The sequence below is a fragment of the Schistocerca gregaria genome, chromosome 1 (assembly GCF_023897955.1).
Source record: "Schistocerca gregaria isolate iqSchGreg1 chromosome 1, iqSchGreg1.2, whole genome shotgun sequence".
NCBI classification, from domain to species: Eukaryota; Metazoa; Arthropoda; class Insecta; order Orthoptera; family Acrididae; genus Schistocerca; species Schistocerca gregaria.
In genome coordinates this window covers 487,832,613-487,849,518 of record NC_064920.1, presented here as the reverse complement: position 1 = coordinate 487,849,518, position 16,906 = coordinate 487,832,613, and the positions used below count along the sequence as shown (strand labels likewise).

Sequence of the window (16,906 nt, the reverse complement as noted above, 5' to 3'; positions counted from 1 at the left end):
TTTGCCTGATGTGCGTCCTCTACAGACCTCCTAAAGTAGCCGAGATAGTCTGTTTCGAAACTGACCTTTCAACATTCGATACGACTTAGGAGCATACAAATAATGCTAGGAACATTAACATAATGCCCCTTCACTGTAAAATTCAAGTGTGTAATTTCTTCTTCAAATGTAACAGTATTTCAGCTTGCACCTACCCATAATCAGCCTACAGTCCGGCCCCATTCCTGTATTTGCCACAAAATCCACAAGCAAAGAAATTTCCTGGAATATCAGCTCATATCACCATATTCAATATGTACCCCCTAAAATATGCAAAGAATAAACTGTGCCAACACACAGAGACTTTAAGTGTATAGTGTACCTGAACTTACAGCGGAGACATGATTTGGGATACGACTTCCATACCATTCCTGTACGTGAAAGACAAACTTCATGGGCTGGCCGGAGTGGCCGTGCGGTTCTAGGCGGTATTGTCTGGAACCGAGCGACCGCACACATGGATGTGTGTGATGTCTTTAGGTTAGTTAGGTTTAATTAGTTCTAAGTTCTAGGCGACTGATGACCTCAGAAGTTAAGTCGCATAGTGTTCAGAGCCATTTTTGAACAAACTCCGTGTATTTACTACCAAACTAACTCTATTACATAATAAATATGTTCCCTCAAAGACCGGAACCTGAAGGGAATACCTGCATCTTGGTTAGAGGAAGAGCTAAAATAATTTATGATAATGAAATAGTTCTTGGAGACACAGCACATCAGACTTGCAAACGACAACCTACACTTTAAAATAAAATTGGTTACACACAGAAAGTATAAAGAATCAATCAGTTTGAGAGAAACGAGACATGCCAATACATTAAACTAAAACATAAAGACCAAATGCTCTATGGAAAAGCTTGTGTATTCTAGGGATGAGTAGGCAAAATAGAAGCTGCAGCTGATTCCATTGTCCCAATCAAGAAACTAAACCAGTACTTGACTTTAGCAATAACTTTCATTAAACTGTGAACATAACATAGAGTTACTGATTATTTCGCAGAGGTAAATGACTGAAGTCGCGAAAAATTCTTTCTTGAGCTGACAACACTGTCGGAAAATCCTTCAGCTCAGCATTTGCGGTACAGGACGACGCCACAGTCAAATTGGTTCAAATGGTTCTGAGCACTATGCGACTTAACTTCTGAGGTCACCAGTCGCCTAGAACTTAGAATTAATTAAATCTAACTAACCTAAGGACAACACACACATCCATGCCCGAGGCAGAATTCGAACCTGCGACCGGTTCCAGACTGCAGCGCCTACAACCACACGGCCATTTCGGCCGGCTGGCGTCACAGTCCAAACAATCAACTTACTGTTGACCCACTGCTGCTCATTACTGCTCCCTAGACCTTGAAACACTTACCTGGACAAAACAGCAGAAACACTCGTTCCCATCAGAATACAAGCACTAGAGATCTGCTAAGAAGAGTAGGTGGGTACATTCTGTCTGATGGGTGAGTGAATGTAGACATCAGAAAAGAACCGAGACTGAAAAACTTAATTGAGCAGATTAAAGCATAGAGAAACAAGTGGAAGGATTATGTCACGAGAATGGAAGACGACAGATAACGAAAATTGGTGCTAATTAGTACCCAGCGGGTAGAAGATACTTAGGAAGACCAAGGAAAATCAACAATTTCAACCGAGAGCGTAACTGGTAAATACCTAATAGATGCAGAGAGAAGAAGAAGAGATATATTTTTAAAAATGATTTTTAAGTAACTGTGATTTTAATACGTTCTGTAATTTGGTATAAAATGTAAGAGGAATCCTAAATGCATTAATCTGTTCAGATTAATTGAATAAAGAAAAAATTAAAACATCATGTACAGGTCGTCCTAGTGTGAATAGTCAATATTCAGGGATGACAGGAATAATCAATTGAAGCAAAAAACTTCAGATAGACATAATTATGCACTCTTCTGAATGGTTTCCGAGATAGAACATATTTAATGTACATTGTTACTTATTAACTTTATTGTTCAGCGCACTGTCGTTGTTTACAAAGTACAATAGTAGTGTAGACGAAGTCGGAACGAATAATTTGATGCAGGACACGTGATCTATCAGGTCGAGAAACTACTGCAAACTGCTTACCTAAACCTCAACGCATGCACGTTGGGCAAAATTTTCTGTATTCTCTCGCTCTCTTCTCGCAACCTGGAAGTCCTTGAAAAAAGGAGACTGACCTTTTTAAGGGAAATTTAATGTAGTTTAATTCTGTACTGTGACAAGTTTTCGGCAGAGGCCGCGGATTTCATGTTATTCAAGAAAAACGTGCAAAAGTAGCTTTAAATGTGTTCAATCTCAGAAACCATTTGGAAAAGGGCATATGTCCACATTTAGATTTTTGCTTCAAATGACCGTTCCTGTCAAATGTCTGAATACTGACCTTTTCTTCTGAGACAAGCTTTATATATGGACTATCATGTATGTTGAAATTATTATGTTATACATGTCGTAATATTTTGTATCCAATCCACAAAAAGTAATTAAAACCTGCATAAAGGCTACTAACACATCAACAACAGCAACTGTGAGTGCAACAGACATAGAAGAAGACATAATTGCACACCTAACAAGAACACTCACACGACAAGAAAACAAAAGAGCAACAACACAAGAAGATGACGACTAGAATAAATCAAACAAGGATACAAAGAAGAAAGAGATGAGTTTGGATGGTGAGGTGCTCAGTCAAGAAAGCGAGCTGCAAGTTGTATCACTGTTCCAAAAGCCCAGGGAACAGAGTGACGCCTCAAGTCACCGTGTGGTCTGTTCTGTGCATTCTCGTCCGCGAGAGCGGCGCGGAGCACCGGGATAGCTTGCAATCCGATCAATAATAGTGGTGAGGCGTAGTGAGCTTGCTTACAGTCCGCTCAGTTAATAGTAGTGGGGAGCAGTGAGCTAATTAGACGGCCTACGGTCTGATCGGTGAGAGTGGTGGGGAGCCTGAGCTGTTGGGAGGTGGGTGATGCCTGGATCACTTTGCGATACGCTTCGACCGCACATTGGCTGGAGGCTGCAGCCGTTATGATGTCTAGTAACACATTATAGGTGCGATGCAAAGTCGATGGATAAGGAGTAACAACTCTCTCAAAAGTATGTAAACGTTCATTGAGCTTCCGAAATTTGAGATATTCTTTTGAAGTCAAGAAGGAAACAGAATGGTCAAAGTGTTTTCTGTCTTAGTGTACCGTATTGAAGCCCCTTTATTTCCGTTTGCCTTGATAGCTGTGCGGTTAACGTGTCGTACCAGGAAATGAGGAGACACACGTTCGATTCCCAGTAATGTCGAAGTTCTTTTTTCTCAGACTGGGTGTTGTGCTGTGCTCACTTTCATATCGTTATAATTACTGTTGCTATTGAGATGGATGAATGGGTACTGCCTGGCAGCCAATAAATTGAGGGAAAAAAAGATGAAACTTTCTTTATTTTCTGTTTTCATGGATAAGAAAAGCTTCATGTACTAATAAGGAGTGCAAATCCACATGTGCACATGGTCTATAACACATGTTTTAAAGCTCAGGAAACGTATTCTTAAGGATGTATGGTGGCTCGCCGTTGCAGCAGCCGAGCGCAGAATTTTCATCCCGCTCATTACAGCCACCAGAGAGGCATTTTGAAATTAGATGAGCTAACATTTTTTTCTGAATCATGCATCATCTCCACTCTTCAGAAAGATCTGGTTCTTTGAATCAATTCAGGAGCAGACTGCCCACCTCTAAAGAATACAGCATGACCCATCACTCCAAGTCACTCGTTTGCAGTCATCCAATGCCCAGTGGCGTCCACCTGTATACCACTTTCAACGTCGCTTAGCGCTAACTGGCTACAAAATTATGTAGCTTTTGAGGATCTGCTCGACTACTGTGTCTCAGTCTTTTTAACTCCCTACGTACAGTCACTGTGGTAGCTGGACTGGTGGTAGTACTTTGGCACTCACGAGTAATTCCTTCCGCTGATGATAACGTTACTTTTTACAACAATCCTCTGCAGTGCTCGTCGTGTCTATCAGTAGAGGAGATCTGTCCGGTCTTGGTTTAGCTGTAGTTAATTCCTTTGCGTTTCGACGTCACTATCACGTCACCAACAATCGACTTTCGAAGTCAATGGGCTTTTTTGACCGATCCGTTCTGCTGTTCCCGCTTCTCTACCGACAATACAATACTTCGGCCTATTTGTATACAGGCGGATTCGCCTTTCATGACATCTAATCATCAGTTCCGCATTAGAAAGGGGTAGCCTGATATTTTTGATCACATAGTATACTGTATGCTTCTCTTGTGAGATGGATTTAAATAATCACAGTCCAGTAAATGGCGTAGAACATTTGATGCCCGCAGCTTCACCACATTTCCGCATGAATTTCGTTCCGTCAGTGTCTCTTCCTAGGTAAAACCCAACACTGACGATGGTACTGTTAGGATGGGGCAAAACTGCATGTAATACTGTTTCTGCGCCTCTCTTTCTGGGTTTGCTGAAAGCTCGTTAGTGATAGAGCGAAAACCATGATAAAAGACTGAGTGACTGCGATCCCTACCATCTGATACAGTATACGTGGTGAAGTCTTTACCGAATCAACAAACAAAATGGCTTTTTTGGACACATGTAAATTCCAAATACGTGACGGAATTCAGCAACATAAAACGCCGAAAGGAAAAATTAAAACTAGAGATGCAATCGCAGGTAGAGGCGAGATGACCCCTGGCCCAGAGGAGTGTTGTGGCAGGAAACAGAGGAGACGCAAACAGGGGCGAGCAGAGCACGGCTGTCAGGCGACCATTACTCAGGAGGCCCAGCGGGCGGTCGCATTAGTGACGTTGTCGATGGTCGCCCCAGGTGGAGCCGCAGCGGGGCGCCCGCACACCTCTCCAGCGCGCTGACTCTGCGCTTTGGCCGGATAGCAGAGGAGAGGAGAAGAGTGCTCTTCAAGAATTGCATGGGTCCTCCTCGGTTGAGTGGGGGGCTTAACGAAGTGTTCTAATGTATCCATTCTCTCGCTGACTGCAAAGTGGTATACTTACATCGTTAGCGTTCCAGTCTCCGAACCTCAGGTGTCGTTTCTCGTCGACCAGTAAAGTTTTTACTTTGCACAGGATGTCCTGAAATAAAACAAAAGACCATTACTAACATCATGACTGCCAAAGCTCCTGCGAGCAAGTAAGTTGTTTATCAAATACAAACAGCGACAATTTTACAGGTAGGTATATACGTTTATTTCGGGCCAAATGACCAACAACAGACGTCATACATAATAGTCTCGTATTTTGACCGTGGTTTCCCTGTTTTTTTTTGTGATGTATCCTTTAAGAAGGAGCACGATATTATCATGTGATGACACTATGTAAATGACACACGATGATTATCGTGCGCGAGAAAGAGATACGAACGTAGAGAAGTATCTAATTTCGTCGAAGAAAACGAAGATTAGTGTATAACGGCCTGTCGATACCGAAGTAATCAGAGAAGGAGAACAAAGTCGGCGTGGAGAAACTTGGCAGAGGGAAGGGGGAGTCGATAGTGCCCTTTTGAAAGGAACCATTCCGGTATTTTTTTTCGGCGATTTAGAAAACCCAAGAAAAATCTAAATATGGATGGTCGTTCTAGGGTTCGAATTGTTGGTCTCTTGAATGCCAGCCAGTGTCTTAACGACTACTACACCTCGTTCGGCGGTTATAGGACTTAAACTAGTGCTCGAAGACCATAATGTCGAATAAGTGTCAGATTTCATATAATCTAGGTGTAAATTAAATGTCGTTAGAGATACTAAGGCCATGACAAAACTACAGACGAAAGGAGGGCCTAGTAAATACTAACCATAACATTCTGGTTCAGAGTGTCTTTTTCAGTATTGCGGACGAATACTTATCTGCAGAATGAAATTATCACACTGCATCAGAGTGTGCGCCGATATGAAACTTCCTGGCAGATTAAAACTGTTTGGCGAACTGAGACTCGAATTCCGCTTTTGAATATTTAACTAGGTTTTCGTAAATACTAATCTGTGTTTCTTTATTGTATTCCCGTTCTCAATTATTGATAAACAAGTCCATTTCCCTGTCGTACTTTATTCTGACAATGTTTCACAAACTATACATAGACTCAAGTATTAGACGAATACTTTTTGGAGTACGTGTAAGCAATACCACTAGAGCGATGCTTCTTTAGCTTTAATACATTGTCCCGAGGCCTACAATTCGCGGGAAGGAGCGCACATAAAATTCTTCGTACGATTGGAAGGCGGAAATGGAAAGGAAGGAATCTGAAGTTCTTTTTAACTGCTGTAATTTTTGATGGAATGTAACTGGTAGATATTGACAAACAACGGTCAAACTGCTTTAATTTTCATCTCGAGACAGTAAAGTTACGAAATTTCATTATTATTTTTTATGAGGTACGTTCTCACCACCCCGGTACACACTGAAGTCCCCGCACCCCAGTTCCGTAGCACGTAGCTAGGAAAACCAAAACGAAATGGCGCACCCCTTCTTGCACTACAACAGACCGGGACATTTCCTTTTAGCTTTTCTGGCTACGTGCTACGTAACTTTACTGTCTCTGGATGTTAATTCGATTTTTTATGCTATTCATCGTATGTGATGACGTGATACAGCTCCCGCGATGTCCGGTGTAGATTAGGACGCGTCAGAGCATTGTGTGCCTATCGCGGAACTTCTTACTGCCGCGAAAGATGGAGCGTCCTCTCGAGTGTAGTCCGTTCTTATGCTTGTACAATCACTGTGTGGCGCCATCTACAACTCAAATGAATGTTATAGAAATTGATTCCGGCCGCGAAAACAAGACGACACATTTACATGATCCTTCATTGTTGGTACCACCCCTGGAATGAGCTGTAAGCCTCATCACACAATTGAATAACCTTTTTCACAGTGTGTCTCATTTAACCTGGCCATTTCAAATAACATTTGCCGAGATGTAAAAATAATAAAAAAAATTGTAAAGCAATTTTTTTAGTTACCAAGGGGACAATGGCAGCAAGACTTCCTTTATTGCATCTTTATTCACCATGAAAATACGAATAGCAGCACGGCTTTTTTTTCTGTAATAAAACTGTTTAGTTTTTATTCGATAATCCAGTTTCTCCCCTAAAGGTCTGTTCAAAAGCGAAATATCATTCTCAAGTACGATAGCACAGTGTGGGCACAGAAAGGTTAGAGTATTTCCGGGTACTCGAAGTGGTGACCATGGACACTGATAAGCGGGTCTACGCCTGGGATGAAAGAATACATCGCCGCTTGCACAGCTGCCGCTGAAGGGAAATACGAACATGTTCTCAGCAGCTGTTGGAATAGCGTGACAGGCATCCTCAAAGAAGAAAGTCCACGAAAGTTAAAGGCGGGAGATCGAGCACTCCGATCCACTGTTCCTGCACGATCAATCCATCTCGGGGGATATCGTTAGTTGAGAACACGACGTGCACGGAAGGTAATATGTGCCGGACATCCGTCGTGCTGATACCACAGAAGAGATCTAGTTAGTAGCAGCATTTCGCCAGAAGAGGAGGAAGAATTCACGTGAGAATGACGGTACATACCCTGCTGTTTACGTACCATTGATGAAACTAAGGCCAATAACTGCAGTAACAAGCATTCCTCACCAGACACTAACTCTCCATTGACGCTCATGTTTCACTTGTTTCAGTTATTGCGGATTTCGTGGAACAATGATGTATTTTCTTTGTATTTACCTTTCCTTTGCTTGAGAACCAACATTCATCGGTAAAAAGAACACTGAACAAGTAGTTCTGGTAGCGAAGATTTGTTATGTGCCCGTTCACACAACTGTTTATGATTCTGGAAATCATTTCCAAGCAATTATTGGTGCAAGTGTACATGATAATATACACTTGCATGTACCGGTGGCTTATTAGATGTGATGTAAATTGGTTTTAGCTATTCCCGTCTACACTTCAAACTATCGTATGCAAACGTGTGAATTCATCGCATTAGAAGCGAAATCTGTAATTACAGTGGATCGTCTGTGCGAGTACGACGACGACTGCGTTGCCTTGGCTTGAAATTTCCAGTTTCCTGAAGCGTGGCAGTACGGTGAGGAAATATCTCTCGGTTCTTATCAATATATCGCTCTCTGTAGAGCTCCTCTCCCTGACTAACATTAAGCCTACCTTCAACCACAATTAACGACGAGCAAGTATGATGCAGTTTTTAATCAAAGACTGCTTTCACTGTACATAACATATTGTTTAAAAGTATTAAAGTACTGTACTATATGTACCTGTACCGTAAGAAAGAAAACATTACTGCAACTACTGCTCTGCTAACTCACATCCTTCACAGAGTAGTAGCACATTTACCTCATCTGCGTTGGTGTACGTTGTACCCACACAAACATTCAACTGATGATGGTTGACTGAATTACGATATGCATATTCCTTGCTTTCCTATTTGCTTACTGTCAACCCATGCAAGTCGACGAGTTACATTCCCTAGTGAACTTACACTGCTCGTGAGTACAGGAGAACCAAAGTCAGTCTCGTGAACAGGTCTTGAGGAGAAGTAGATTACCGAATAGTATATAAAGGGTTATTTTAAAAAAGATGTACTATTTCTGTTCATATCTTTCTTTAAACAAAATCATGCTGGCCCACGTCCCCTTGGTAGATTAACATTCGATTGACGCTTTTTGTATTTTGTTTTTGGAGAAAAAGTTATTTGGTTGTCCAAGATTATTGGGACACCTTGTATTTATGGATAACTCACACAATTGTCTCTTTCCTCCAAGCGGAATCCATGAAATGTCGATTTGCTGGAAGTTTTGGATACTTCACTACCTGACATAGGGCTAGATTATTAGGTCTACAACTTTGCTTTCGCCTTTTTGCAATAGATGGCAGTAGCGGGATGTGTTGGTGGTAGCGTCATTCAATGACCTTAGTCATTTGTAAACATAACGCCATCAAGATGATAGTCGATTTGTGACTGCACACGATGTACATATTCTCAACTGAATATATGAACATACGAGCCCAATTCTCGCCATTTGCGGAAAGTTTTAATTATTGTTTTAACATGAAGAAATCTGTGGCTGGTGCTCATGAAATGTTGTGTAAGACCTATGGCGAAGCACGATTAAATGAAAGAACGTGCAGAGAACGGTATCAACGCTTCAAGAATGGTGATTTTGACATCGAAGGCCGGCGTAGCAATGGAAGAGAGCAGTTAAACGAAACTGGAAGCGACGGAAAAAATCACAGGAGATCGTTATCGAAAGCAACTGATGCGTCTGAGCTGAGCGCGGAAAGGCAGACGGCCACAATACAGCGACAGACATGAAAATGTGATTTTGCAACATGCCAAAGCTCGAACCCATGTCACAAAACCCGTGAAAACAAACTTGAAAACGTTTACATGGGAAGTCCTATCCCACCCGCCGTGTTCTCCATACATTTCTCCTTCTGACTACGTCCTTTATCGATCATGGGACGCGGCCTGGATAACCAGCACTTTCGCCATATGAAGATGTGCAAAATTGGATCTGTTGCGGCCAAATGTAGTAAGCATTGCTTCACGCAGTGGAGAATGGCAAAACAGAGGCACGCCGGCGACGGAGGCGTTGCGAAGTGAGCACACACAGGTAGCCTCGCTGACAGCAGCAGTCTACTATCAGGCTGACGCAAGGACGCACACAGACCGAGCGCCGAGTGAAATCTGGAGAGTGCTGAGTAAGGGTAAGTGAGGCCAGCACGCTAAGTTACGCTGCAATATACTGTGGGAGTAATAACAGAAAGCTACCACCGAGGGTAAAAAATGTCCTCCTGTCGGATATAAGTAGTGGAGCGCAGGCAGCGACAGACGGAAGCCATTCGGAAGCAGTTCGGATCTGAGGAAGGACGTGGTCCGTGTCCGAATGTTCAGTCTTCGTAGGTGACGATTCCGGAAGGCTGTTCCAGCTCGCATGAGTTATCCGTTCGCCGCCAGATGTCAACTTCACCTCTGGAGGTCGGCCCGAGTTCGGTCGGCACCATGGCTAACTACAGCGAGAACTTCCAGCAGGACCGGCCGTAGCGCGGTCTTGGTCACAGGCGCCGCCAGGGACTGGCGTCCGGACTTCACGGCAACCCGACCCCACGGTGCGTGGTCCGTCCATGACGGGACCTCGCGGACATCGCGACTGACGGCTTCCCAGCCGCGAGTACAGCAGGCGTCGGCAGACCTCACGGCGACGCGGCTCCGTGGACGTCCCCGTATGGGGTGCCAAGCGGCGACGAATTCATCTCAACCACAGGGCATCCTGGCTTCAGCGGAGCACTGGTAGCCTGAGGCTCCCGAGTGCGATCAGCGGCACGCGTTGCGCGCATTGTCGGAGAATCTACACAGCAGTAGCCAGGCTGAGGGATGCGAAGGGCTGGGCAGCAGCGACGACGAGGGAGAAATTGTAAAGGAAGTTCAATAAATAATTGTAAAACTCCACGCTGTCTCAGTATTTGGCGCAGCCACTGTGTCTGCTGCTAACAAGTGGTGGAGAAGTCGTAACAGATAGATTCGTGATCTCAAAAGACGCCCAGTTCTTCCGCCTCGTGACTCATATGCTGTCCTAGAGGAAGGAGGAAGTGGTAGGCCAGCACTGGACAATTCTTCAAGTGTTTTTCAAAGTAACGCCTCGAGCTTCGAGAAAAACGGCGGAAGCAAAAAAGAAGACCTAATATTACCCTGACTGGGAACAGTTTGGTTTTCAGATGTTATGATTCAGCAGACGGAATTTCGTTTCGCGAGAATGCTTGCATACACCAGCGACGCTGGCTTGTCTGAGAGGCAGCCAAGCAGTAGAGCATGGGCAGCGCTCCTCGGGCTACGCCCGCAGGGAGTTGTTTCCCGTGACCGGCGGCGGCAGAGCGGCCGGCGTGGGCGTGCCCGGTGGGAGGGGCCGCAGCCGAGCCCGACACGCAGGGCGACACGGTGTGCAGCCTGGGCCGGGCCGGGCCGGGCCGGGCCGGGCCGGGCCCCGCGGTTCGGTGACGGCGCGGCGCGCTGCGCTGGTAACAGATTAGGAATACGGCGCCCCTATTAGCAGGAGCTGGAGGGTGCCCGTGGCAGTAAATTATTCATCGGTGTCGCAGGGTCGGCCCTCCTGAGTCGTGTTGGGAGGCCCCACCTAATACGGCCCGCTGCGAGGGAAACCTGCATGCAGCCTCCACTGAGCAGTATTCGTTTCCCAGTTGCTGGGTCATCGTGTGCCCAAGACGTACTAGGAAAATTTGCCAGTTAGGTAATTATTTGTACCCAACGTACGTTTTCACTTCCATGAATTTCGTAACCTCGCTTTTTCGTCTCCTTTTTCTTTAGCTGAGAGTTTTTCTGATACAGCAACGTCCGTTTCTTCACATATTGCAACGCTGCTACTCCTGATCTATATTGCGTCTTTACGACAGAGACCAGTTAATGTCACCGTGCCACCTACGACGAGGTGACAGAAATTGTGGGATAAAGGTATGCACACACATACAGATGGCGAAGGTATCGCATACACAATGTGTCAAAGAGCAGTGCACTGGCACTGATGTCATTTGTACTCAGGTGATTCACGTGAAAAGGTTTCCGACCTCATCAGGGCCGCACGACAGGAAGTAACAGAATTTGAATGCGGAGTGGTAGTTGTAACTAGATGCATGGGACATTCCACTTCGAAAATTGTTAGAGACTTCAGTATTCCGCGATCCACACGGTCAAGAGCATGTCCATATTACTAAATTTCAGGCATTACCTCTCACTACCGACAACCCACTGGCCGACGGCCTTCACTTAGCCACCGAGAACAGCGACATTCGCGTAGAGTTGTCAATGCTAATATACAAGCAACATTGCGTGAAACAACCGCAGAAATCAATGTCGGACCTACAATGTATCCGTTAGGACAGTGCGGCGACATTTGGCGCTGACGGGCTATGGCTGCAGACGAACGGCGCGAGCGCATTTGCTAACGGCACGACATTGCCTGCAGCGACTCTCCTGGACCCGTGACCAAAACGGTTGGACCCTAGACGATCGGAAAACTGTGGCCTGGTCAGATGAGTCCCGATTTCAGTTGGTAAGGGTTCGAGTGTGGCGCAGACCGCACAAAGACACAGGCCGAAGTTGTCAACAAGGCACTGTGCAAGCTAGTGGTGGCTCCACAATGGTGAGGACTGTGTTTACATGGAATGGACTGTGTCCTATGGTCCAACTGAACCTATCATTGACTGGAAATGGTTCTGTTCGGCTAACGGGAGATCATTTGCAGCCATTCATGGGCTTCATGTTCCCCAACAACAATGCAATTTTTATGGATGACAATGCGCCATGTCACCAGACCATATTCGTTCGTGACTTGTTTGAAGAACATTCTGGACAGTTCGGGCGAATGGTTTGGATACCTAGATCGCCCGATATGAATCCCACCAAAAACTGATGCGACGTAATCGACAGGTCTGTTCGTGCACAAATTTCTGCATCGGCAACACTTTGGCAATTATGGACGGCTAAAGAGGTATGGCCCGGTATTTGCATATGCAGATGGCTTCCAACGACTTGTTGAGCCCATGCCACATCGAGCTGCTCCACTACGCGAGGCAGTAGGAGGTCCGGGGTGCTACTAGGAGCTTTATCATGATTTTTGTCACTTCAGTGTGTAATTAGAAGTTCCACATAGTCCACAGTAACGAAGCAAGTCTTCGTTTATTTTCTTTGGTTGGTTCAAATGGCTCTGAGCACTATGGGACTCAACTGCTGTGGTCATCAGTCCCCTAGAACTTAGAACTACTTAAACCTAACTAACCTAAGGACATCACACACACCCATGCCCGAGGCAGGATTCGAACCTGCGACCGTAGCAGTCGCACGGTTCCGGACTGCGCGCATAGAACCGCGAGACCACCGCGGCCGGCTATTTTCTTTGGTTACAGAACCACACTATGGTCCAATATTGAGGCACAAGATGCTACAGTGGAGTCATCTACATCCGTCGAACTGACTGTCCTCTGTTCTGAACCTCCTAGAAAAAGTCCAAGAGGACATACAAGGACGCGATGGAAGGATCGAATATTAATAATCGTTACAGAAGTAGAGCCGACAACGACGGGAGATGAAGCTGGAGACCGGCAAAGATGGACTACCCTCTACGACAGGTACCTCCTCTATTCACACAGCACCTTTTTACTGTGCTTTTTGTAACGTGTTCTCTTTTAATTGTTTTTTTTACAGAGTGCTGTTTTTCTCCTTTTACTTACTTCGTTTTCCGCGGTAGGCGTTAAAGGCCCGTTAATGCAATAAATGACGATGATGACAATGATTGCAGATTTATTGTGGAAATTGTAATAATATTTTTCTGCTTGATCAAGCAGTGCGTATTTGCCTGTCGAGATACCTTCGTCGTCGGTCGGTCTTTCTTGTCTTCTATCTTCAGGATAATTTTCTACTAATTATTCAGTTTATGTCCGCAGCTCATGGTCTTGCGGTAGCGTTCTCGCTTCCCACGCACGGGGTCCCGGGAGTCGATTCCCGGCGGTCTCGAGGTGACTGGGTGCAGTTGTGTCGTCTTCATCATTCATCCCCATTACGGTCGGAGGAAGGCAACGGCAAATCACCTCTACTAGGACCTTTCCTAATACAGCGGTGCGGATCTCCCGCATCGTCCTCTATGCTCCTTGGAGTATGGGACCTCATCATCCATCATCATCATTCTGTTTATGTGCCACTTTGATTTTTATTCGTAGGTATTATTTCCTAATAAACGAATCGTTAGGCGACTAACAAATTGGAGAAATAAATACAACAAGAGATGGATGGATGGATAGTTTTGAGACTTAATACTCGCGGCGCCAGAGGAAAAACAAGGCAAAAAGAGAACGCCCAAAACAAATCCTGGGGTAACGCATGACATACAAAATCAAATGGATAAAAGAAGCAAATAAAAAAGCAGTACAAGAAACAAGGAAAAGGGATTGGATGCGTCGAAATAATGAAACTGATAAAGTGCACAATGACGAAGGAGATATGCAAGTATGACCATGAGAAAAATGAATGCCACGCCCTGTTGTTCCCCACGTTTCACTTTCATATAAGACTACATTGTAAATAAAACAGGTTTAGAAAAATCTGTCTAAAACTTAAGTTTACATTCGATGTCGACAACTTACTCTGTTTCAAAAAGGTTTTCTTATAACCACCAGTCTGAATTTTGCGTTATCTTTTCTCTCTTTATCCTATCATCAGCTAGTTTGCAGCCGAATCAGCAGAACTCTTCCACTATTTTTAAGGTCTAATTTTCTAACTGACTTACCTCACCGTCACTACTCTCCCTTAAACTTGCTCCAACTTTTTAAAATCATAAGTCACTGCACAGGGTGTCTTTGTTTGGAATAAAATATCGTTTTAATTTTTTATTTACCTCTACCGCGCAGTTTCGGATTTGTAATCATTTTCAAGTGCTTGTATAGTACAACGTATCAAATGCAAATATCTGGGTCACGCCCAAGGAATCCGGAAGTCACGCAGTGGTGAACAACTTTTAAGTGATATGCTACCCCGCTATTGTTCGGGTGAAATACTTGGGGCATGTCTCTAGTTATAAAATCCGGCGAATCCTCGACATTGTTAACGATTATGTTACTTGAAGAAATCTTCGATTGAAACCTAAGTACAATATCTGATCAAAAGTATCTGGACACTACTATGTAACACAGAACTGACTACTAGATGTCATGACAGGTGGAACCGCCTCTATAAAGCGATGCGATGAGTATTATGCTGTCATGAGAGTAGCAGTAACAGCGTAATGGCTCTGATGTGGACTCGTCTCTGGATGCCATCTGTATTAAAAAAACCATCAGGAATATTTCAACACTTCTAAAGCTGCCCTAGTCGACAGCTGGTAACGCGATTGTGATCTGGAAACGTGAGGGAGCAACCAAATGCACACATCCTGTACTGATGGACAAGAACCGCCAAGCCAAGCGGATGGTGGTTGTAAGAAATCGCATGAAATCAGCGGAAGGAATCGTTCTTGGGTTGCAAAATTGCTACCAGTAAATCAGCTGCGATGATGACTGTGCTTAGGGAGTTAAAAAGAATGGGGTGCTGTTGTCGACCACCTCCTCATGAGCCACTATTTCTGTAGTTAATGCTAAGCGACCCATGAGGTGGTCTAAAGAGCGACGCCATTGGACAGTGGGTGACTGGAAACGAGTGATTTGGAGTGATGAATCACGCTACACCCTGTTAATCTGATGAAAGGGTCTGGGTCTGGCGAATGCCTGGAGAACATCAGCTGCCAACATATGCAGTGCCAACAACGAAGTACAAAGGAGATTGTGTTGCGGTACAGGGTTGTTTTTCGTGGTTAGGGAGTCGACCCATTATTGCGTTTCAGCAAACCTAAATGCGAAAATATATGAATTCACTTTACAGCATTGCGTACTACATACAGTACAGGAGTAGTTCGGAGGCGATGACGGACTGAATCAGTACGACAAAGCATTCTGTCGTAATGCAGCACCTGTGAGGAGATGATTTGTGGACAATAACATACCTGAAATTTACTGGCCTATCTAGACTCCCGACCTGTACCCAGCGAAAAGCCATTGGGGTGAGCTGGAACGTCAACTTCACTCCTGGCCCCAGCGGTAACATCGCTACCTTCTCTGGTTTGGTATGTTGAGAAGAATGGACTACCATTCCTCCACAAACATCGGAAAAATTGGAAATTTGTGGTAAGATCTTATGAGACCAAACTGCTGACGTCATCAGTCCCTAAGCTAACACACTACTTAATATAACTTAAACTAACTTACGCTTAGGACAACACACATACTCATGCCCGAGGGAGGACTCGAACCTCCGACGGAGGGAGCCGCGCGAACCGTGACGAGGCGCCCTAGATCGCGAGGCTACAGCGGCTCACAAACATCGAGACACCTCGTTGAAAGTGCTCCAGCTAAGTTCAAACCGTCATACAGGCGAAAAGTGAACACAACTAATGTCCACTAATAGGTGTCTGGATAACTTTCATCAAATGGTATATACGTCTGTTTGATGGTTTATATTGTACAACTGCTTTAAAATGGCCACACAGCCGAAACCGTCAAATGAAAGGAAATTACAATTTAATCAACGAGAAACGATACGGCAAATTGTTGTTATTCAGGAATTTATGGTAGCTGTGGATCCTCCTTCAATTAAAATTCTATTTTTTACTTTTGTCAATATTAATGTTATAACTAGTTTTCAGGGCATAAATTCTATTCAACTGATTTTCCTAGTGTAGTCCGCAGTTCGTGGTCGTGCGGTAGCGTTCTCGCTTCTCACGCCCGGGTTCCCGGGTTCGATTCCCGGCGGGGTCAGGGATTTTCTCTGCCTCGTGATGACTAGGTGTTGTGTGATGTCCTTAGGTCAGTTAGGTTTAAGTAGCTCTAAGTTCTAGGGGACTGATGACCATAGATGTTAAGTCCCATAGTGGCATTTTTTTAACCTAATGTAGAATTTCCTAGTGCCATGAATTCATCATTACTTAACTATCAAGTTCACAAATACACGATGATTGCTCCCAGTGGAGAAGATGGGGCCACATAGCACGATACTGCACTTTGCCAAGCGTCTTGCAAATCGCTGGTAGAGCATCATCTACAGTTCCCTCAAATTCGCCGGATCTTTACTTTATTGAACATCTGAGATACCACAACTATTGTCGTGTTCGATGTGTGAATCCTTCTAATCGCCCACCTTCACCACCGCCCTGGAGACCATTTAGCGCCTGAATATGTAACTCCTACAGCGTTGCTAGCTGTTTTGTGTGCTACAAACAGCGTTTATAATGAAAATTAACTGGTGGTCATAATAATGTAACTGGA

The 16,906-nt window shown here is 44.5% G+C and overlaps 1 protein-coding gene across 1 annotated transcript in view; it reads right to left on the bottom strand.

Moving 5' to 3' along the window:
* Window positions 1–16,906, bottom strand: part of LOC126353788 (obg-like ATPase 1) — a 263,208-nt gene that overhangs the window by 68,276 nt on the left and 178,026 nt on the right. Inside the window, exon 6 of the mRNA XM_050002881.1 lies at window positions 5,070–5,147. Within this exon, the coding sequence (XP_049858838.1) occupies window positions 5,070–5,147 (78 nt within the window). The remainder of the gene's footprint in view (window positions 1–5,069; window positions 5,148–16,906) is intronic.